The sequence below is a fragment of the Cydia pomonella genome, chromosome 21, assembly GCF_033807575.1.
Source record: "Cydia pomonella isolate Wapato2018A chromosome 21, ilCydPomo1, whole genome shotgun sequence".
Lineage (NCBI taxonomy): Eukaryota > Metazoa > Arthropoda > Insecta > Lepidoptera > Tortricidae > Cydia > Cydia pomonella.
In genome coordinates, this window is record NC_084723.1 from 14,533,620 (window position 1) to 14,557,934 (window position 24,315).

Below are 24,315 nucleotides of genomic sequence, written 5' to 3' on the forward strand. Positions count from 1 at the left end.
TCTAAGATATGATGTTAGAACTTTTTAATAACATCAACTTATATAAAACTTTTATTGGTTATAATAAAATCCACTTCTATCTTTGGATAAATTATATCCAATGATGTGTTATAAGTCAAACAGTAAACGATGTGTGAATGACAGAAGGCTCACTCATTCGTCTTGTGTTATGCTTCGTGGGTCTGACAGCCTGAGTAGCGGCCATGGATATATGATTAAGTGGAAAATAGAGGCTAGAAGGTTAGTGGTTTTTAAAGCACCATGCAACTTTTACTAAAATTAGGGTGAAATTTACCATAACAAAAAAAAAAACATTTTTCTTAAACTAGTACTTGCTCGGTTATATTCTAAGATACGTTGTTAGCAAATAAACGTTTATTATCGACTATGAATTAACAAATAATATATTGAATGTTTAAACTTTTTTTCTATTCCTTTTTTAATACAAATCTATTAGTGGTGAGAATCTAATTGTGACACCGGTCTGGTGTTGCGGGAGTCCACGAGCGACGGGCGACGGTAATCGCTTACCATCAGGTGATTTATCTACTCGTTTGCCTTATGCAATAATATATTACAGATAATATTGCATTTTCACCCAACTTACATATGTATCTGAAGTTTCAGCTCAATTGAATAATGAGAAATGGGTCTGATTTACCTTGCAAAATTTCATACGAACTTACATACAAACATTGGAAGTTAAATTAATTAAATTAAATAGCTCTTATTTTAGACAAGTTATCCATAGTATTACTATATTACAAAACTATAAAATTCAATATAATAAGGTAAAATGACAATTAATTTAATAATTTACAATATTCTGATACAATCTTAATTACATATTATAATAATTACACAATTAAAATAGAAACAAATCAATAAAAAGATTCAATCAGTATAAAAAAAAAATTATCCGCTAATCGCCCCGCCTGTTAAGCAAACCGCCCCACAACAACAAAAACAAGGAAAATTCTTTTGAAAATAGTATTCCCCGTTATTAGAGCTCTCGGGTTCCCTGGCTTATCTACCCGACACGTCGGGAGGGTTAAAGCTAGCATCGGGTTGGCCATTTTAGGGTTGAGCCGGCCGGAATTAAACATGCCTTTTTGTGAAAAGAAGAAAATTTATAAATAAAACTGTTTAGAAGTGTTTTGGCCGCTTTGTGATAATTCAAGGGAGTTTTTTCATTTTGATCTAAATAATTTTCATATTAAAACAGGCGTGGTGAACCTTTTAGATAAACATTATTTAGTAACCAAAAAAAAATTGGAATGATTCACGAGTTTATTACAGTTAGCTGCAGGGACCATACCAGACCCCCAGAAATTTGTTTGCAGGGGGTCAACTATCTCTGCAGACCTTTGGAATTGACACATTGAGTTTAAGTTCATCTCATTTTTAATTTTCGTATTTGCTTCTGTCTGCTATAGTTCAATACTCAAATAGATCCCATTTGAGTATTTAGTATCTTTTATAACAATTTATCTTTTATTTGTTCCTGACTTATGGATGTTTTGTACGAGTATATGTATATACGTTTTTATAAATATATAACTAATATGATATGTAAATATAAATATCCGTATTTACTCATTTAGGTAAGTAAAAACTATTATTTTTTATTGATTAGTGTTAACACATATTAACAATATTTATATAATAAAAAGCAAAAAGACCGCTTAATTTCTGAAAAAAAGGGTGATCATTAGTGAGAGGCAATTTGTAATAATTAACAATTTTGTTTTTAATAAGAAGGAATTTACTATAAAAATATGGGACTTATTTTATGTCGCTGTTCTAGATAACTGCATGTCCCACAAAAAGTGCATGGTTACGAACTTTTATTCAGGGATTTTGAAAGAAAACTTAAAAATTTCTCAACCGATCATGTTCAAAGTATTTTTTCAAGTACGGTTAGGTTAGGTTAATTCGGGCGATTAGCCTCGGAATTCGGAACAAGATTATTTTTCATTTTTTTTTACTTTGAAAGTTAAAGAGGGATAGCATTATTTCATCCTTTAGAAACGGTATTCAAATATTAGAAATATTCAAGTTACTTTTAAAGACCCATTATGATGTGCAATATGTTGGTGCTCTCAGATTTTTTTTGTGACAATTAGTTACATGTATGGAGTAAAAATATTTAAAAATATTTCTTACCATTTTTGAGTACTATATAGTAGCGGCATACAAAATACACCTATATTTCAAATTTATATGCCCCTTTCAGCACTCTAAATAGTTTATACCCACTAATTCGTGTATATTGAGTAAATACTCAGTATTTACTCAATGACTCAGTGAGTAAATACAGAGTATTTACTCACTATCCATCATGTCTAGCTCATAACAGACAAATACCTGACACAATACACATCCTTTGCTCATCTGGGCAAGGTTCCGTCACTCCGTGCCTTGTACCAAGCCAGGCAGGGACATTCTAAATGCCCAAATTCCACGCCTTTGACCACAGAAATACCCACAAGTTAGACTACATATTTGAAACAATTTCAATCGAATAGGCATCAATAGTTAAACCTAGAAACCCCCATCTATCTAAATTATACCTTATCACATATAAAACATGGTCCATATTTCAAACGCACGAATTCAGCAAAACAGGAGATGATATAGCGTTTTCTTGGCCAAATAAACATAGATTCTATCCAATGTTTATAAGATACACATTAGAATGGGCACTCCTAGGTGGAAAACTACAACCTTCTACGAAAGATCAGCATTTCATATTAAGAAAACCGGACTCTATTTCAAGGGCATAAGGTTCGTTTTTAGATAAGGAAGTGTTGATCAAAAGTAGGACTACAGATTAGTAGTTTGGAAGTCGACATGTGGTATTTAGGTTCGGTCAAGCGAGAAAGGCCGGGCCGATGCTAATTTCGAGATTCCTACATGTATGTATGGATGTGTGTACGTCGTTAAGACGTCTGCATATGTATGAGTTATGTGATGATATTATATGGGGTTGACTTGGCAAAGGGAAGTATGGGGAATAAGCAAATGCATAAGGGATTTGTTATGATCTCGGTTAGTTACAGTTTTAGAGGAAATATGGAATATTTTGGCGATGGAAGATCAAACGAGAATTGCATTTTAGATGACAACAGATGTACAATCGCTCTCATTGTTTTTGGAGGGAATTTCAAAAATCTAATGTCAAAGAAAGCAAATCAATCGAAAGCCAACTCACCCCGTCTGCACAGCGAACAGCTGGGGTCAGAACCGACATTCTTCATTGGCGAGCTGATGCTGGAGTGGCTCCGGCGAATGTTTCAATTCAATTAAATATCTCATTTTAAAAATGTGCAGCCGCATTCCTTAAACTTTATAAATTTATTTTATTGTGTACTATACAAACATGACCCTTAATTTTTCATCCTCAAGATTTCTCCCTGGCGACGTGTCCAAGCCTAATACCAAGACACGACCTGCTGGCTTTGAGGAGTCCCGACGCATTTGGTGCATGCTGAATCGGATAAGGACGGGAGTTGGGAACTGTGCCTATCTATTGCACAAATGAAACTAGTGCGAATCACCAGTATGCCGGTATAGAGCACCCGAGCAGACCGTATTTGACTGCCCTCTAACCAAATACCATGGGCAAGTGGAGGATTTTACCACCTTAACTAAAAAAGCGGTACAGTACTTAAAAACTGTAAATCTTTGAAGTAGAGTAACAAAAAGCCATACGAAAAAAAAACCCGTAATTACAAATACAAATACGTTTATTTCATTACTTTTTGCAGCAGTTCTTAGGTATAAAGGTTAGGTAGGCAAGTAGTTCATCTTAAATATAAAGTATGTAAGTATTTATCTAAACAATGTGCAACAATTTGATTGTGTAAGTAATGAAAAAGATGCGAGTACAGCTTGCTGGATTTAAACCAGCCCAATTTGATAAATCATCTACCGTTGTTTGTCTCCGAATGATATATTATATAATTTTAATGATCCTTAACCCCTAAATTATACTCGTATCCATGTAAAATAAGAATTCAAACCTTATAGATAATCCCATATCAAAATATAATAATAGTGACTAAGAACGTAAGAAACATGAGCATATTATGAGTCACAAATTAGTCTAATGATTTCTTTTGTTATCACTTTCTGAGACGAACACAATGGGGCTTTCTCGATATTTGTGTATGAAAAGAAAGAATATTAACTATCGCTATTACGATATGAAATAAGAAAAGAAATTTTGGTGACCCCTTTGGTTATTTTCTTGCACACTCAATGACTAAGGGAGTTGTCTTGTTTTATCACATTTCATTTTAACAATAAGGTGCTGGAATGTTTTTATGTTTAAGGACAATTTGATTTGATTTTTGATCCTATTCGGATCATATTTTTATATTATTTTCTTTGTCATCTTTGAGTATTATGGCGTCAACGATACTGTCAATGATTCCGCCAGTCAAGATGAGATCCACGTAGGTCGAAGAAAATATTTTAGTTAGAGTACAGTAATATTCCGGCGAATTCTCGTAGCGTTTTTAACTGTTATAGATACTTTTGATTTATGGACTTCCGGTATACATACATCGAGAAAATGTAGCACAAAACATTAAAAAGTAAATTTTGTAGTCAACTAAATTTACTGCCATCTTTCGACAGAGGACTAAATTCTCGCCCATGTTCTTTAACTTATACGTGATGAACATAAAACGGTGTCGCCATCTACTCGAGTATAGGTCAAATGTATATCGCTCTCTATTCGAGCATATTTTTTTCTTGACTTTCGATGCACATCTTTTTTCTAAGACTTTATTTATCTTATACGGAGTTATATATATATTTTATCTTGTCTGTCTTGAAGGTTATCTGAATGAGATCGCTCTTTAGCGATAAGACCGCCTGTTGTTTACTTCTACTTTAAATTTTCTTTAAGAGGCCGTTATCGATTTTAGTCGCAAAAATATCAAATTGGTATAGTCTAGCTAGCCGCAGGTAAACGCAAGGCTGGTGGGCAGTACCTGCGCTACAAGGATGTCTTAAAACGCCACCTTTCGGCCACCGGCATATCACGCGAGTCGTGGGAGAAGCTTGCATCTCGGAGATCGGACTGGCGAACTGCTGTCAACACAGGTCTTGGTAACTTCGAGCACACCCGACTTGAAGATCTTGACGCCAAACGCCAGCTCCGAAAAACTCAGCCCAAGCCCTCCTACCATTACACATACAACGCATCTGGGCAACTCTACTGTGTTTCGTGTTGCCGGAATTTCAAAACAAAATTTGGATTCACACGTATTAGTTAAGACCCTTTTTATTTGTCAGGATGTCGCCGTCGAAGGATACGTCTGGGAGGACATCATCATATCGACATATTATATCATTTTGGTTGCCAGAGCTCAACGAGGGGGGGCGGGTTAGGGTCGGCAACGCGCATGTAACTCCTCTGGAGTTGCAGGCGTACATAGGCTACGGAGACTGCTTACCATCAGGCGGGCCGTATGCTTGTTTGCCACCGACGTAGTATAAAAAAAAAATCATTTATATCGGAAGTCGATAAATTAATCCCTACGACAGTTCAAAAATGCCACAAGAATTCGAGCCTCTGGTAATATATAACGATAATTTATTGCCTCTAGGACCCTAGCTAGAAATGGTTAGACATAGTGAACACCGATACAATATACCTGCCTCGCACAGCTAAGTTCTGGAATCAGCTATCGCCCGTGGTATTTCCGGACCAATACGACCTTCAATCCTTCAAAAACCTTAAAGGACGGGGACTTGCAAACCCTCTAGTGTTGCAGATGTCCATGGGTGACGGTAATCGCTTGCCATCAGGCTATTAATCTGCTTGTTTGCTTCCTATAACATAATAATAACCGGCCAAGAGCATCTCGGGCCACGCTCAGTGTAGGGTTCCGTATTAGTATAGTCAAGTTAACGAAAAGTATGGAAGTAAGTCGTGTAGTCGTGCTTTTTTTGGATTCGTTAGATGGCGCAACTAGATTATTTCCCCCGAGTTGCACCGATTCTATTATGTACGGAAGACCGTTAAATTTTAGGTATAAACTATAAAGTGCCGTAATTTTGGAGTAAATTAAAAGCTATTGGGTTCAAGCTAAGTAGTGTATAGAGAACACCTTGGTGCATAGTATATTTTAATTAAAAAGATGTGCAATGTATGATACCCTAAAAAAATTTTTTTTTTCGATTGCGGCTCGAGGATAAGTCAGTCGGTTGGTGCAATCTCAAGTTAAGCTTTTTAAAGCATTATAAACATTCAGTTAACTTTGCACGCCTGGGCAAATTATGGAACATGTATTTTTAATTATTTTGTACATTGTGCTTCGGGGGAAATTAAGAGAGACGTGAAAATTTTAAAAACGGTACTTATCTAAAGACACTACAATTGCACTAAATAAAAAATAGATTTTTTTTACCGGAAGTTTGTCAAAAAGTAAATAGAATTAATCGCAACGAACTGCAAGCGAAGGTGGTTGGCAGCACGCGGCGCGGGGCGCGCGGGGCGGGGAGATAGCGCAGCGCGCAGCTAGGGTTTGCAATATCCGACAATTTTTCGGATCCGAATACATAGAAATAGGATATCAAGAACGACTGTCAAACTTCAAAAGTGCGACCAAAAAGGAAATGCAAGTTTGTGCGTAAATTGTCTATGTGAGATCAAAAATAGTGATGTCATGTTACAACATATTAATAATCTATCGGTGTTTGACCGCTTTATCGACTACTTATTCAAATGTGTTTGATTGTATAAAAAAATGTTATACGAGTAGGTATGAAGGCGCTTCCCTTAGGGTCATATAGGGCCCAAAAGGTGCCTTTGATGAAACCAGCACCATATTTTAGTATGTTGTTAAGCATGTTATTTTGACAAAAAAACCATCGGGAGACAGTTTCTAACGTGGTTAAGTCACCAGTTATGACGTCATCAAAATGGCCGGTGCCGTGTTCAGAATATTGCGTATACCACAGAAAGTATATCACATGTAAGCTTGTGTGGGGTGTCATAAAAAGCAAAATTAAATGCGCTACAATATCGTTTATACATTTGTCCTTGTAAGTACCATAGTTTGCGAGAAATTTTAAGTTTTATTTTCCCGAAAAAGAATCGGTTTTTTGTTTTCATCAACTTTACTAGTAACTTTACAGGAAAACATTGTATCAAGATATGAATGCTACATTAGTAAGCTATTAAATTCCATCAAAATTTTGAAAATCGGTTTATAAACAAGCAAATTACACTATTTTTGTTCCATACCGGATGACACCACCAAGAGTCGGATGGCTGTTTCAATACAATTTGCAAGGCAAATGATGTTTAAGTAAAGGTAACTTGCTGAACGATATTTATAGTAAAGTAATATTTTCGATAAAAGTATTATTATCAAAATTAAGAATACGGAGATCGTTTTATTGTAATTTACTCCGGATCTAGCTAATTAAAGTTACACACTAATTAAACAAAAATTTTTTTTACGTGTTATTTTGTCCCAGAGTATGCACCTTCGCATGCGCAAAGCATAGTGTATTTAAATCCGTGTTTTACTCACCCACACCCTGTACAGCGTTCTTTGCACTTGCAAGACAATAGCTCCTTGCAGCTGAGACTAGCATCAGGAAGGGTTTTCTACAAAGATGTGTACGCTGGTCCATCATTTTTCTTTCGCCAAGCCTAGTTGCAAGAATCTAGCATTTGTGGGTCGCTATTCAGGTAAATTGGTCCCAATGTGGGTCTGTTAAGCCCTTTTTATATGCTGTAAGAGAGCATCCTGTTGAAGGAATATACTCGATCGCTCTGTTTTTAGGGTTCCGTAGCCAAATGGCAAAAAACGGAACCCTTATAGATTCGTCATGTCCGTCTGTCTGTCCGATTATTTCCTAAACAAGATCCTCCTCGCAGTATTTACATTACCTATTTGTGTCACTACTGGGTGTCACTACTATATGTAGGGTTTGCAATTAGAATATTGTGATATTCTAATTATTCGAATATCCACCAAAATCAATATCCGAATAAACGGATTTAGATAACACAGAAATAACGTTTTTAACTATGTTTTAATACAATGATATTATCCCAACCAATTTTAAATGATTACTTGATTATTATAATAGCTAACATAATGTTATCTCTAAAACCGTACTAAATAAGGAGGGTTTATATCTGGATTAGCTGGTGCATAGTTGGAAATACATCCAATGCCTCACCTCGTGTTCATTCGTCCTGAAATACTAACTATGAAAGCAATACTTACTTACTTCACTGGATCAGTGACCCAAAAAGAATCTTGGCCTTTGACACAAGTACAACGTCACTCTGCTCTATTCTGCACCACTCCACGCTAGTTGGATACTCCGAGGGCGTTTTAGGGCTACATCGCTCCTATCTTCTCACAGCCCGATTCTCTCTCGTCCACTCCAAGTGACCAAGTCTGCGAAGTCGTGCGGCTATAATAATCTCACTAATTATATTAGGTGCCGCAACTAGCTACTCTAGCTCCCTATTTTTCCTACGCTTTCATCTTCTCTATCTTCATCTCTGATAGGTCCCAGAATATTCCGCCAGAATTTCGTCTTCTTAACTAAGAACTTGTTCTTTTTTTTCTGATTCAGAGTCCAAGTGTAATACTTACCGATGCCATTCATCAAAATCTAATTATTGTCTTATAGACTTGAATCATGGACAGTCTACTGATCAGCTTGGATACTAGAACTCGGTGAAGCGATGCTGAGCATCTTAGGGCATTTTGGATTCGAACATCTATCTCCTCTTCCCGATTACTTTAGGTAGGTCTTTTCTTTTCGATCTGCGGTGGCAGCATGGTTCTATTTTTATCACTTGTCACTATGCCCTTCATGACAAATGATAAAGAGCCGACCATCTTAGCCCTATTCATTTGGAGATATTCTAGTGGTTGATTATCAGACCAATTTTCTCTCCTTCCTACTCTTTTATCCTAGCCTTGGCCTCCAGGTCGCTTTTGTTTTGAGCCTATAGCCCCAAGTCATCAGGATATCCAATGATCTAATGTTTGCATTAAGCAACATTCGCATTCATTGTATAAAGTTACTGCGTGACATGATGTACTTATCAAAATTGATGTGCTGTTAGTATTTGAATTGCTTAAATATATGAAAATACTATATTTAAATGACAAAATTATTCATAAATTTCATTGGAAAATTGTTTCGGTTATAGGTCAATAACCATATTTAACGGATCCGTAATATCCGGATCTTATGACCCGCTAGATCCGGATCTAATAGTTGACTGATATCCGGATATTTCGGATATCCGGATCTCAAACCCTACGCGCAGCGATTGTTCCGAGACAGTTTGTTTGACAATTTTGACGGGCAACGAGCACAAATCTTTCTTCTGGCATTAAAACGGAACTATTGTTTTAAACAATCATTGAGTGAACTAAGTAGTCTAACGTTTTCGTAAGTATATGGAAAAACGCGATTTTTCGAATTTAACAAACATTGAGCGTACCTGTATTTTATTTGTTGACTGTCTGTTTGCATACTCAGAAACCTTTTACGAGAGGTATGGGCATTGTGAATGTCATCTCGCTCTGTGTGGTAGGGCACAGCACAGCGGATGTCATTCCAGATCTAGAGCAGAGCCCAACTGGGGAAGTACCTCCACCTTACAGAAAATCGCAGCCAAATAACACTAGACCCTACTCATAGTGTTGTGTTCCTGCCGGTGAGTAAGGTTGCCAGAGCTCAACGAGGGGCGGAAGGGGGTTAGGGTAGGCAACGCGCATGTAACTCCTCTGGAGTTGCAGGCGTACATAAGCTACGGATACTGCTTACCATCAGGCGGGCCGTATGCTTGTTTGCCACCGACGTAGTATAAAAGAAAAAAAAATCATACTATTTTTGCAGTAGGTACATGCCACTACTCGTGCCTCAAGAGCCGTGCTTCGTCGGTGCATCTACGCGCGTTCCTTCTCTTGCCACTAATCACGCGCTTGTCGCTTCTGTGTATTTATTGCTCTACGTTTTTGGTACTTGATTACAAAACTGCATGTTCCGTATAAAAATGCCTATTTTTTATGGGGTGCGAATGTAAACAAAATCAAATGAATATGATTGCATCAATTTCCAATAGTATTAAAATTTCCCCCGAAGTACAACGACAGTAAAACATGAAAAACTACTTTCCGGGTGTCGCACCCTGGTGCGAATTTGACATTGGATTTAGATATTTTTTCTAATTATTTACTCAATTTGCACCGAGTACATTACTTTCCCCAGACCCGCAATGGCCAAAATAGATTTTTTTGTATGTTGTTTTTTTTTTTACCTGTTCCGTAGCTTAAATTAACATAAATAACACGTGCGAATTTAGATATAAGTGTTGTAAAACGTACGCCAAATTGCACCGAGTACACCTTTTTTCTCTTCTTAGTTACAACCATTACATTATTTTCAGCCGATTTCACCGCTTTCCGGGGGGGTGAATTTAGTAACGATTGTATAAAGTTCGATTTTTAGCCCATACAAAACAATCCGTAGTGATTTTATTAGTCCTTAGAATTAGTTCCTGACTTTAGTGAAATTTGAGTTAATTTGACCGTACTAATACTCTTCCGTCACAATAAGCTAAACTGGAGCTTAAAGTATAGTAAATTGTTAACCAAGGGATGAAACAGTACCTTTAACCCGAGTTAAACAAATAGGCAAATTTGCATAATCAGTACCTAATTAAAGTAAGTCTTTTTCCTATGAAGGGAAAACTTTTTGCGATAACTCAAAAACAGCTAAACTGATCATGTCCGCTATTTAATAGTTTTCATTTAATGTCTTTCTTAAGCTCTACTTCCACGATTTTTTTCATATTTGTTGGACCTATGGTTCAAAAGTTAGAGGGGGGGGGGGCACATTTTTTTTTCTTTCGGAGCGATTATCTCCGATTATATTCACTTTATCAAAAAATGTTTTTGAAAACCCCTATTAGTTTTGAAAGACCTTTCCAACGATACCCCACACTCTACGGTTGAAGCGAAAAAAAAATTTCACCCCCAGTTTACGTGTAGGAGAGGTACCCTAAAAAAATTAAATTTTTAGATTTTATTGTACGACTTTGTCGGCTTTATTGATTTATATATCCATGCCAAATTTCAGCTTTCTAGCAGTAACGACCACGGAGCAAAGCCTCGGACAGACAGACAGACAGAGACGGACATGGCGAAACTATAAGGGTTCCTAGTTGACTACGGAACCCTAAAAAAGAATAATAAACAAGTTAGATAATAAGAAAAGTCTGCTTACGGTGGCGTCGTTGATCGGGTCGCCACTTTCCCGAATAAAGGTTGAGGGAGGCGATGGCTGAGATACGCGTCATACTCGTGAACGGGTGCTGTTTGGGGAGACTGGTCTGTTTAAGCTTGGAGACCCCATACATCTCGAAGGATAATTATATAAACTATATAATCTTTTAGTTCTGTCACTTAATATAATTATCAGCGATCGGAACTATGGGAGTAAAACTTTAACAAAACTTGTTAAGCGGACATAAAATAGTGCATACAGCCCTAAAAATATTCATGTCCATAGGGATAGGAATAGTATAGTACTTACAGCCATAAAAATATTTACATTCATAGATATTCGAATATTTTTAAGGCTATAAGCACTCTTTTTACGTCCGCTTGATAAGTTTTGTTAAAGTTTTACTCCCATAGTTCCGATCACTGATCATTATATTAGTGGTGTAATATAATTTTAGATAATTTTTTGTATCTGTTTGTGTTTTTTTTAATATTATTACTATAGTTTTTTTTTTGCCGTGAGAAGAGCGTATGTAGGGCACCCGGGTGGAAAACGTCCGTCTGGGCGTCCCAGATACCGCTGGAGCGACGAAGTCCTAAAAGACCTGTTCGCCCTCGGAATACCCAACTGGCGTGAAGTGGCGCAGGATAGGGCAGAGTGGCGCTCTCTTGTGTCAGAGGCCAAGATCCTGTTTGGGTCACTGAGCCAGTGAAGAAGAATACGACATTAAGAGACTTTATATATCTCTAGTAATAATATTGCTCTAGTTTGAATTGATATTTTCAGTTAATAGTATTTTATAATTGGTGATGTGTTTTTTTTATGTTGACGAGTAAAAGTGCCCTGCGGCGGCATCATGGTTCCATTTTTATCACTTGTCACTATGCCCGTCACTTTCGCACTTACATACTTATTAGAACGGGACAGGTATGGTGACAAATGATAAAGAGCCGACCATCATAGCCCTACTGGTGGCCTATTTATTTATGATTAAACGGTGCGACTCCACCAGGATGGCGGCAGAAGTCCATCTAGAAAAATCGACTCATCACAGATTCCGAAGATTATTCTCCAATTAAAAACTTGTATCATTAATACAAAACTTCACAAACTTATCGGAACTCGGAACTCGGAACACGAAATGAATAAAAATAATTGAAACTTGGCCCATTCTTTCGTAATTAAGCTACCAGGATTTCGATTTCTAATGAGCTTCACTTTCGATAAAAATGGCGTGACGTAAGAGTCAAGAGTGAAACGTGATTGATTTTATCTGGTTCTAATCTTAGTTCAGTCAAGTGCAAAAATATGTATCGAAAGAATCGTCTCATAAATATGGTACTACGCTCTTATTACACTGGAATAAAATGCTATGGAACATATTTTTGAGTAAGATGTGTACAGTGTACACCCATATTTTTACACTTGACTGTTCATAAATTCCATGGCACTTTCCATCAGGTGAGATTGTGGTCAAATGCTTACCTTTTTGTTCATTAAAAAAAAAGGTGAGCGTTTCTCTTAAAAATGCCACTTTTATTAATTTAGTCTTTTTTCATAAATTCTGTGTTTTTTCTACTCAGAATCACGAGCTCTTTTGATCCCAGTGGGATAAAAAAATGTCCCAGCGTTTTTTTCCTATTGTGTTACCATTTCCCCATGTACTTTGTATGACGGTAACAAAACTGAAAGTTTGAAAAATGTTTGGAAAGTTTGGGACACTTTTTTTTTCCTATAAGGTTGAGAAGGGCTCGCGATGCAGACTAGAAATAACACAAAAGTGGCAAAAAGGTAACCTCAAAAAAGGTGACAAAAAAAAAAACGCTCAGGTACCTCAGTTAGCTGTAATAATATTTTACTCTTCAAAGACCGCAGAAATATGTGACACGCTCTTATGGCTATACAAATAAGTGTCAGATATATTTGCGGTCTTCGTTGTGTATCATATAACAGGTAACTGAGGTACCTGAGGTGTTCACGATTTAGGGTCTTTTGGCAAAATTTGTGAAATGCCGTAGATTACTTTCATTTTTGATTCACCAAGCAAAGCGAAGAAGACGTATTTTGACTATAATAACAGGTTATAAATTTGATCAGCAGTGGCAGCATGGTTCCATTTTTATCGCTTGTCACTATGCCCATCACTTTCGCACTTACACACTTGTTAGAACGTTACAGGCATAGTGACAAATGATAAAGAGCGGGCCATCTTAGCCCTACTGGATTTGTTATTGATATGATCTGTCAGTATCAATAGTGACATTTTTCAAACACTAATGACACTTGACACTAACAGATCATATGTATAACATATATCTAGAGATCACATTAAATAAGTAGACTTGTTCGAGCGCATCAAGATGGCGCAGTCACGCCTCGTGATTAATTCCGTTGTTTTTTGCTCATTAATATTGTTTAAAGTGTAATATCGATAGCTTATTATACAGTAAACTAATGTGGTAGTATGCAGTGAATGGAGATTTAATCTTGAAACGCGGTTATCTATACTTTTGGAGTCAACGGCCGGTAGTCCACGTGCTACTTGTAAAGTCCAGCTATTGCTTTGAACGAGCTAATAAAATCACCGTACATTGTCTTGTACTAACCGTACAATTTTAGTCGTATTTAAAGCTCCTAATAGTGTCAAGGGACACTGGCGACTTTTTCACAATGGACCAGTTCATTTAATTAAAAAAAAAAATAACACATTTAATAACCTTTTAATTCAATCAAAATACGCCCCCTGGTCACTGAGTTTGTCCCGACCAAATTGTTAATGAAAGAGTTTCATTTAGTTTTTTTTTCCCAAACACGTTTATGTCCAATTTTGATAAGCGGGTCACACACATTCTTTTGCAAGCACTTTCGCATCTTTCCTTTAAAAAATCGCAAAATTAAGGGAACCTGAAGCTAATTTTTCGACGACACGTTTACAGGCGGGATACATTTTTTCAGTACTTAAGACTCAAATAACATATACCAGAGTCGTTAACTTGTCCACAGAAGTGACCTTTTTCTAAAATATGTTTGACCTAAACAGAACCCCAACAGGTATCAGAGAAGAGACAAAGAAGTATTTTTTTAAAGAAACGAAGTGTTGCGGCAGAATAAATTCAGATTTGCAAGAGTTTTCGTGACGTTCGCTTTTTTCTGTCGGTAACTAGGTCTCGAATAAATGAATATTTCTCGTAATCATTTTCGAAGGGAGAAATACGATTTTTCGCCTTTGTTATCGGATTCGTCCTTACTTTTTTATTGACACGGTTCGGTAAGGGATGCCCTTTGTGGAAGTTGTAAGTGACGCTTCTTTAGTTTTGAAATTGCAACCTATTTGCTTTTTTCGATAAATTTGTTTTCGATTTCTTTCAGAAAAAATACAAAATCAGGAGCTTGCCGAGGACAAAATCTAGTGGCGCAAACTGAGATTATGGCTCCTCTACACGATGGGCCTTCATACTGGCCCACTAAGATGAGCCAGTGTGTAGAGAGGGTAGTGGTGTCGGATGGCTTATGGCGCGACCGGATCGCAATGGGATGGCCAGGCTGTCGGTTTTTTTCTACACATCAAAAGTATTGGGCCAGCGATAGTGCGTACGCATACACAAGCACACACAAGCACACAAGGCACAGTGCGTGCTCTCAAGTATCGGATGGCCATACTCGCTGGTCCAGCGCTGGGCCATCGTGTAGACGGGCCATTAGGCGGACGTAAAATCCACGATGACGGTTTAACACAACACATTCGCAAGTAAGCGAGCCAAGCGTCACCAGCGCGACACCTGTTCGCCACGAACACACTACACCTACCATGACGTGGTCGTGTTTGCCGCTCCCGTATTGGCTTACACAGACATGAAACCCGATTTCACCCTACCTGATACTGCTTGTATAGTCTGTGATATAAACTAACTGCTAACTTAACTAACTAACTGTAACTTTTGCGCTACAAAGATGTGCTGAAGCGTCACATGCGGAGCTGTGACATTGAACCATCACACTGGGAGACTTCGACACAAGATCGGCCGAAGTAGAGGCATACAGTGAGTACAAACGTGCAAGCCTTTGATGAGCAGAGGCGAGTGGTACTCGACGCGAAGCGTGACGAGTTAAAGGCCCGACCACCTGCGGTCATAAACTACAATTTTGTCGGAGGGGTGCTGACTTGCGGTGAGTGTGGTCGTACATTTACTGCAAAAATACGCTACGTCAGCTACATGAAACCTCACGATCATCGCTCTGACTAGTCAAGACAAACGTCGAGGCCGAAACGGCCTGGACGGGATGATGATGATGATGTTGAGTCTGTGATAGACTCGAAGGCCAGTGGTGAGTTTAGGACAAAAATAATATAATTTTTAGTAAATTTGCGATGAACTACGAAAATACAACACGTTTTCGTACCTCAGTGGAAGATTTTGCGGGATGTACGGCAAAATAGCGCTTATGTTGTACAAAATAGGGATCTTTATCTATCCACCAAATTTCATGAAAATGTAAAAATAAAAAGGGAAAATTTACAACAAATAAAAAAATGCCTAATTAGGGATTTTTGACTTTTTCCAATTTAAATCTATCAAAAGCTCTTCATTTACTCAAATAGTATAGGACAAATTTACAGTACGTGTCGACCACGATGACGCCCAAATTTGTCAAATCTAACCTTTAATAACATGACAATTTATTTGTAGTTTTACATGTATGTAAAATGTATAATTGTTGGTACAATAAATAATATTTATTTACTTACTTACTTACAATATGAGTCAAGGTACGCGCTGCACGGTGGGCTGCGCGCCAAGGGAAGGCGGCCATAACTAATATTTTATGATTTTTCCTGATTTCTTCTACTTTTTCTTTAAATACAATTATTAAGTAGGTAGTATATTAAAACAAAAACGTGTTAGGGTATATTGCATGCAAAATATATTCATAAATTCTAACAAGAAAGTCATTCTCTTAATAATAAAAAAGTTAATTCTTAAATATCTATGTTAATTAACATTATTTACATTTTAATACTAATACATTAATAAAATATATTTATGTATAATATTATAATATACCTATTATGCTAACAGACAAGCATAGGTAAATAAAAACTAACCAAAAATGCAGATTAATACATGTAGAATTAAAGTTAGTAGGTCCTTAAATGTGTATGTTACTTATAATTATTTATTAACAGAAAATCAGTAAAAAAACTTTTATTTCGTATAATATATACTAAAGAACAAATATATGTAAAGGTTAAATAAATCTTGTAAATAAAATAGTAACAAAAACAATATTTTTCTAGCCTAACACAGAAAATGAATAAAGGAAAACAAAAAGTAAAATTGTATAAGTAAAAGTCAAATCTACGCTATTCTGTACAATCTAACAAACTTAATGCTTCTAAGGAACACTTTTTTTTTGCATCAATAACTTTACCATACGAAGGCAAAATACGATTAACCCGAGAATTAATAAAAGTATGAAGCAACAGGTATTGGTGTTTTGTTAGCTTAGCTTCGTGAGGAGAAATAACACATCGTCAGGATTTACTTCATGGGTCTCGAAACTAGTTGTTTTCGTCAGATCACTAACTGCTGATTCATCAAATGAAGCCAGAGCTGCCAATCTTCTACGCTTTGACCGCTTACTACAAGCCAAAAAATTTTTTTTGGCCGTCCTCCGGCTGCAGTCGAGGCTCCCAAAGGGCCCGATGAAGATGGTTGCTCCAAATCAACAATTAACGCCTTTTTGTTCACTTTTGGCAGATTTACATTTTGCTTCTCACTGAACCAGTCCGCATGTATCTTGAAAACTGCACACTTTTTTCTCCCAGAAGATTTCCAAAAAACCAGGATTCGATTGCAAATATACGTGACGACGTTATTCAAATTACTTGTATCCACATTTTCTGCATTTGGTACCATTTGTATTAAATATTGCAGCACTTGACGACGTCTTTCAATATCTGAACCACTCGTAGGTAGCCATTGTTCGAATATAAATCCTCTTGTAAATGATGCGATGTACATGTCATCTGAAAAAAAGAAAAAAAAGGTGAATTGTCATTCGTAATATTTTCGTAGAGCTGCTACGCGTTCGCTTACCGAAGCGTAGCAGTCTTTTAACTATCAAAGCCGCAGGCGTCTGCAGATAATCTTTTATGGCCGTTAATCTAGAGATATCAAGCTTCAAAACAGTACTACTTTCAATGTTAGAATTCATTCGAAACATAACTAGAAGTTTAAGTAAACAAAATATTCTAATCCTGTTTGTATGACTTTTTGTTACCTCGTAGACCTATTATAATAAATATACTTTTAATGAAAAATTTATACTTTGTATATAAAATGAAACAACATACCTGATTCTTTAAGCTCCATATTAATAATAATCACTAAAATCACTATTGCCTCAGAAATTCACTACTAATGACGTTCACTTAATGAGCCTTTGATAAGAGAGCGCGTACAAACGGGAGTTGCGTTAACTTTCAAGGATTGTTAGAGAATGAAAGTAATTAGTTATGCGGGATCTATTTATACCTGATAAAAGTACACTTATTAGCTAATAATATTCAGTCATTGGAAACCAAAAAATACAACATGCGTTTTTTTGAGTTATGGCCTAAGGCCAGCCCACCGTGCGCTGGTGGCCTAATGGTAAAAGCGTGCGACTTGCAATCCGGAGGTCGCGGGTTCAAACCCCAGCTCGTACCAATGAGTTTTTCGGAACTTCTGTACGAAATATCATTTGATATTTACCAGTCGCTTTTTGGTGAAGGAAAACATCGTGAGGAAACCGGACTAATCCCAATAAGGCCTAGTTTACCCTCTGGGTTGGAAGGTCAAATGGCAGTCACTTTCGTAAAAACTAGTGCCTACGCTAATTCTCGGGATTAGTTGCCAAGCGGACCCCAGGCTCCCATGAACCGTGGCAAAATGCCGGGACAACGCGAGGAAAAAGAAGAAGAGTCGTCGTGAATGACACGATCTATACACCTAATCAATAAGGTTTCTGTTTGGCGGTACTAGATGACAAAACATATAAATAAATAAATAAATAAATATCATAGGACATTATTACACAAATTGACTAAGTCCCACAGTAAGCTCAATAAGGCTTGTGTTGAGGGTACTTAGACACACATACATACATACATATAATCACGCCTATTTCCCGAAGGGGTAGGCAGAGACCACGGATTTCCACTTGCTACGATCCTGACATACCTCTTTCGCTTCCTTCACTTTCATGACATTCCTCATACACGCTCGTCGGTTTAGGGTGCTCTTGACCTGGCCTTTCTTCAGGATTTCCCCGATTTGATCAGAGAAAGTCCGCCGAGGTCTACCCCTTCCAACTCCCTCTTCTACTTCTCCCTTATACACTCTCTTTGTTAACCTTCTTTCACAACGAACTTAGACAACGATATATATAATATATAAATATTTATAAATACTTAAATACATAGAAAACACCCATGACTCGGGAACAAATATCCATGCTCATCGCACGAATAAATGCCCTTACCAGGATTTGAACCCGGGACCATCAGCTTCCACATACATACATACACATACACATTACATATATATGTATAGTTATATACAGGGTGTTTATTTAGTCATCTGCAATAATTTACGGGCTAAATATAGGCCATACTGAGTAAGTTTTACTATTGAACAAACCTCGGATTCGCGAAAAAAAAAATTGATTCTCCCATAGAAAATGTATCAGACAGCCAAAATATATGAAACAGACAATTATTTTTTCGCGATTTCGGGGTTAGTCCCATAGTAAAGGTTGCTCAGTATGATTTATATATTCACCCGTAAATGATTGCAGGTGACTAAATAAACAGCCTGTATAAATACTTACAAACATAGAAAACAAAAGAAAAAAAAAGAAAGAAAGAAAGAGCGTACTCCCATCTTAAAGGCCGGCAACGCACTTACATCTCCTCTGGTGTTGCAAGTGTCCATGGGCGGCGGTAATCGCTTACCATCAGGTGATCTGTCTGCTCGTTTGCCTCCACTATCATTAAAAAAATAAAAACATCTATAGCTCAGAGAATAAATTGTGATTAATAAACACACAAACAAAAGCCCTTACCAGGATTCGAATCTGGGACCTCCTACTTTGTAGGAGCTTGTACTAGGAAACTGTACAATAGTTCTTTATATCGTTATATTGACTATCATCGTCTACAAGTTTCAATTTTGTAATAAATGCTCTACTTGATTGATGGTTGAAAGTGCATAAATTATGAATATACTCGTACAACAATACACTTAACAAGTTTCGCCTTTTTTTACTGCCTATTCCGTACCATATTTTGTTCCTTTGTGTGTACTGTACAATAAAAGTTTATTCATACATACATGCTGACTTACATACAAAATTCTCTTTCATCTTTGCATTTGAAATTGGTACCTAGACTTGCAGGCCAATTCAAGTTTTATTTATTCGATCTCATTCCAATATGATACTGATCTAATACTGATCTATCAATGTCAAAACCAAAACTTATTTTAGTTTAAGATATGACACATTTGGCACTAACAGATCAGTACGAGTTAGGGAAGATAGAGGCAAGGAATAAAATCACCATAGGTAGAACTATTGCAAAAGTGTCCAGCTGTCAGATATAAATAATAATTCCAAATCTCTCCAGAGTAGCGCTAGAGTAGCCAAGAACCTAGGCGTTGACGGAGTGAAGTACGCTGTCTCTAATTTGATTTTTCTCTCAAGTATTCTAGGTATTGTAGAGCCACCTATTTATGTTTTATGTCGGACACTTTTTGGTATATGGAGATTCTATTCCTTAACTCTACCTTCCATAAGTGCGAGTGAGTACGAAATGAGATCGAATAACTAAAACTCGACTAGGACGGGTAGTTTTGTATCCTAATTACAATATTTAGGTTTGTGGAGTGTCACAGCATAATACAGTTTCTGATGACACTTTCTTACTTGCCCACTAAATCAACTATTGGGATATTAATATTACTGGAGAATTTGAATAAATAAATAGATATTATGTGACATTATTACACAAATTGACTAAGTCCCATAGTAAGCTCAATAAGGCTTATGTTGAGGGTACTTAGACAACGATATATATATATATAATATAAATAATTATAAATACTTAAATACATAGAAAACACCCATGACTCAGGAACAAATATCCATGCTCATCACACGAATAAATGCCCTTACCAGGATTTGAACCCAGGACCATCGGCTTCATAGGCAGGGTCACTACCCACGAGGCAGACCGGTCGTCAAAACCTTTATCTTTGAGAAAACCGTTACTATTTTTTCATCGCACTGGCCCGAAAAAGATCTTTTAATGCAGGTGTACTGAAGCTATAGCTCCCTAGGCAGTTACAGGTTTTTTTATTGTTACTAATTTATATGAATTAACTAGGTATACATGAGTTTACATTTTAAAATATTAACATTTATAATTTAGTATTTTTGATCATGTTTAAAAATATTTAATTTGATTAATTTAATAGCGGTTTAAAATAATTTTACACAATTTTCATTTTTGGCTGAACTTCAGATAGGTCTGTTCCTTTGACGCGTAAACTGTCAAAACATATGGCGGACTAATGTTTGAAATGTCATCGTATTTAAGAATCATTTCACTTAAAATTTATTTTTTTTCTTCGCCAGTATGACGAAGAATATTGTGTGTAACTCCGGAGGTAAGAATATTGTAACACGAGTCTTTAATTCAATCCAGCCTGCAGCTGTCATGAATACATATATAGACCTCGTTCAATATTTCGCTTCTCTACTTCTTCCTCGCGTTGTCCCGGCATTTTGCCACGGCTCATGGGAGCCTGGGGTCCGCTTGACAACTAATCCCAAGATTTGGCGTAGGCACTAATTTTTACGAAAGCGACTGCCATCTGCCCTTCCAACCCAGAGGGTAAACTAGGCCTTGTTGGGATTAGTCCGGATTCCTCACGATGTTTTCCTTCACCGAAAAGCCACTGGTAAATATCAAATGATATTTCGTACATAAGTTCCGAAAAACTCATTGGTACGAGCCGGGGTTTGAACCCGCGACCTCCGGATTGCAAGTCGCACGCTCTTACCGCACAATATTTCACTTACCCCCCTCATACTACAAGTAATAAAATTGACTTTTACCACATACGTACACATACATTGTACTGTTATTATATTGTATTGAAAGATTATTTATATTGATATTTTATAATAATTTTTGTTTTAGATAGTAATTTTGAAATACCTTTTTAACTTATCAATTGTTTATTTTTATGATTTTTCGTTTGTGTAGGTAATTTAAATCAATATAGACTAACGTAGAATAATTTATACTGTATTTATGACTAAGTATTTGCATATAGAACGAGGTCGCTACTCGTTTTAATTGTTCTCAAGTGTACCAATTAGGTTGAACTGGTTCTATTTATTGATTAACAGTTATAAAGTTAGGTACTTTTTATGTACCTAATAATAAAAAAGCGGTGGTGGCCGAGTGGATATGACGTCCTACTTTCAATCCGGAGGTCGCGGGTTCAAATTCTGGCTCGTACCAATGAGTTTTTCGGAACTTATGTACGAAATATCATTTGATATTTACCACTAGTTTTTCGGTAAAGGAAAACATCGTGAGGAAACCTGCATACATCTGCGAAGAAATTCAAAGGTGTATGTGAAGTCTCCAATCCGCATTGGGCTAGCGTGGGGACTATAGCCCGAGCCCTCTCGTACATGAGAGGAGGCCTGTGCCCAGCAGTGGGACGTATATAGGCTGAATTATTCATATTCATAATATTATGTACCTAAGGTACCTACATTAAAGTAATTAATAACATTAAATATCAAGAATAAAAATACTTAAGATGATAATTAACTTAATAGCCGTACTTTATACCTCATCAGTTTTTCTATAAACATTGTAGGTAATTTTACTAATAATACTCAAAAGGAAAGTTTCTGATTATCATTGTTCCAAATGGCTTCTCGAAACGAAGCTCCTAAACAAAGTTTACTTTAATCCAGTTTTAAATTAACGTAGCGCGATAAAACTCAGTGTACGCCGGCCCTTAATCGTTTATCTTGAGAATTTTCACATAATAACCTATAATGAAATTGTTATTAACGTGTCAAATCATTCTCCTTGTTGCAGGACGCCTGATAATAGAGAAAATTACAGTTCTTAACGCCGAGGACAAGCACGCAATATTTCATTACCACACAATCGATGGCTGAGTGAGACGCGCCGCAGAAGATGTGACCAAGATGGCCGATTGACTTTTAAACAAAATGGCGGATTTAAACAAATTTTGGGATCGAAGAAAGTTGAAGAGCGCGCGATGACGTCACGAAGATCCTTCGACTGTATAAAGTAACTTTTTTAATTTAGGACTTAGGGCTTGTTTGAGTGTGCTCTTCATCGCGAGTGTATATTTTTATTATTTTTTGCGAGTCTATTTTTTTCCACAAGATTTTTCTGTTCGTTTCGGTGTTAAAGCAATATTAGATAAGGTAACGCTTGTTTGATAGTTCGTTTTGTAAATAAAAGTTTAGTGTTCACATGTGTTAGGGGAAAGTAGAAACTATTGATCAAAAGTTCACGCGTAGTTCGGAAAAAAACGGGTATAAAATAAAGCTGTATATATAAATAAAAGGGTTAGTTAAAATAATATTCCGTTCCTATAGGCAATAAATTCATTTTCACCGTTGAATTTCTACGGGGCCAAAACAATCAATTCTAATCGGTTAGATAGTTCAAATTCAAAAAGCTGGCGTCATCAAGGAGAAAGAAATCCAAGATGGCGGCGGTGAATGTGACGGCTCTCGTTGCGAAAACCACCATCCCGACGGATCTGAATGGCACGTTTTTCAACTCGACCTACCTGGTCGCAACGGGCATCAGCCAAGAAGACTTCCTGGCGCTACAGATGTCAAACGCGACAGAGAATGCGACATCAAATGAGTCCCTCAGCCATATGGTGTTACAGAACTGGTATCCGAGTGGCTACAGTCCGTTTCACATAATTTTAGCGTCAGTGGTTGTGACGGTTTTGATGATAATGGTGGTGGTAGGGAATATGCTAGTGATCATAGCGATAGTGACAGAGAAAGCATTGAAGAACATACAAAATTGGTTTATCGCGTCTTTGGCCGTGTCGGACTTTTTTCTAGGACTGATAATAATGCCGTTTTCGTTGGCGAACGAGCTGATGGGGTACTGGATCTTTGGGTTCTGGTGGTGCGAGATCCACTCGGCCATGGATGTGTTGTTGTGCACGGCGTCCATCATGAATTTGTGCCTCATCTCGCTGGATCGCTACTGGAGTATCACACAGGTGAGTTTAGTTTTAGAAACATTTGTAGTTAGTTAGTTATGCTGGGCATTTTTCGGAAATCGACAACCATTATGCCTATTTTGCGTAAAAACCAGGTAGCAATACTCTAGCCACCCCAACTCCTCCACGAAAACTAGCAGTGTCTTCAGGTTGCTAACTGCCTCCTGTAGTGTGCACAGAGTCCCGAGGTATTTGTTCGTGTATACGTCTACCTGTTTACAGTCTAGGAGAATATGTTTGGCTGTTTCCTCTTCTTCCATACACGCTCTGCACAAGCTGTCCGTTTTACCCATATAATGTGTTTGTTTAGTGTGTTATGTGGTAAAAAGTTTAAATGAAATGGCCTTAGAACGTGTTGCAACTATGTTTTTATAAAAAAAAAAACAAGTATTTGTCTTGACGTTGACATTGACAAGATAGAGTTAATCTACCTAGTTACAGCCAATCATCCATTGAATTCAAATATCTGTCTTGGAAAAGAGTTATAGCCATAGAATGATAATAGCGAAGACAATCGACGACATCGTTAATCATTTAAACATCATTACTGATTAAATATTCTTCCCGTCGGCTCGCGAGCAATCGCTTGTGACAGACCGTCATAACTGCCTAAGGCCAAGCCATATAAGGAAAAAAGTACAAAATCTGTCAGTGAAATTTTAATCTACTGTGTAAG

General features: G+C 37.0%; 1 protein-coding gene across 2 annotated transcripts in view; it reads left to right on the forward strand.

The window, feature by feature from the left end:
• The window catches only part of LOC133529564 (alpha-2 adrenergic receptor), an 876,629-nt gene that overhangs the window by 229,491 nt on the left and 622,823 nt on the right, over positions 1-24,315 (forward strand). For both annotated transcript variants that reach the window (XM_061867306.1, XM_061867307.1), the window contains exon 3: positions 22,457-23,639. In XM_061867306.1, coding sequence (XP_061723290.1) covers positions 23,103-23,639 — 537 coding nt within the window. In that variant the 5' untranslated portion in view covers positions 22,457-23,102. The remainder of the gene's footprint in view (positions 1-22,456; positions 23,640-24,315) is intronic.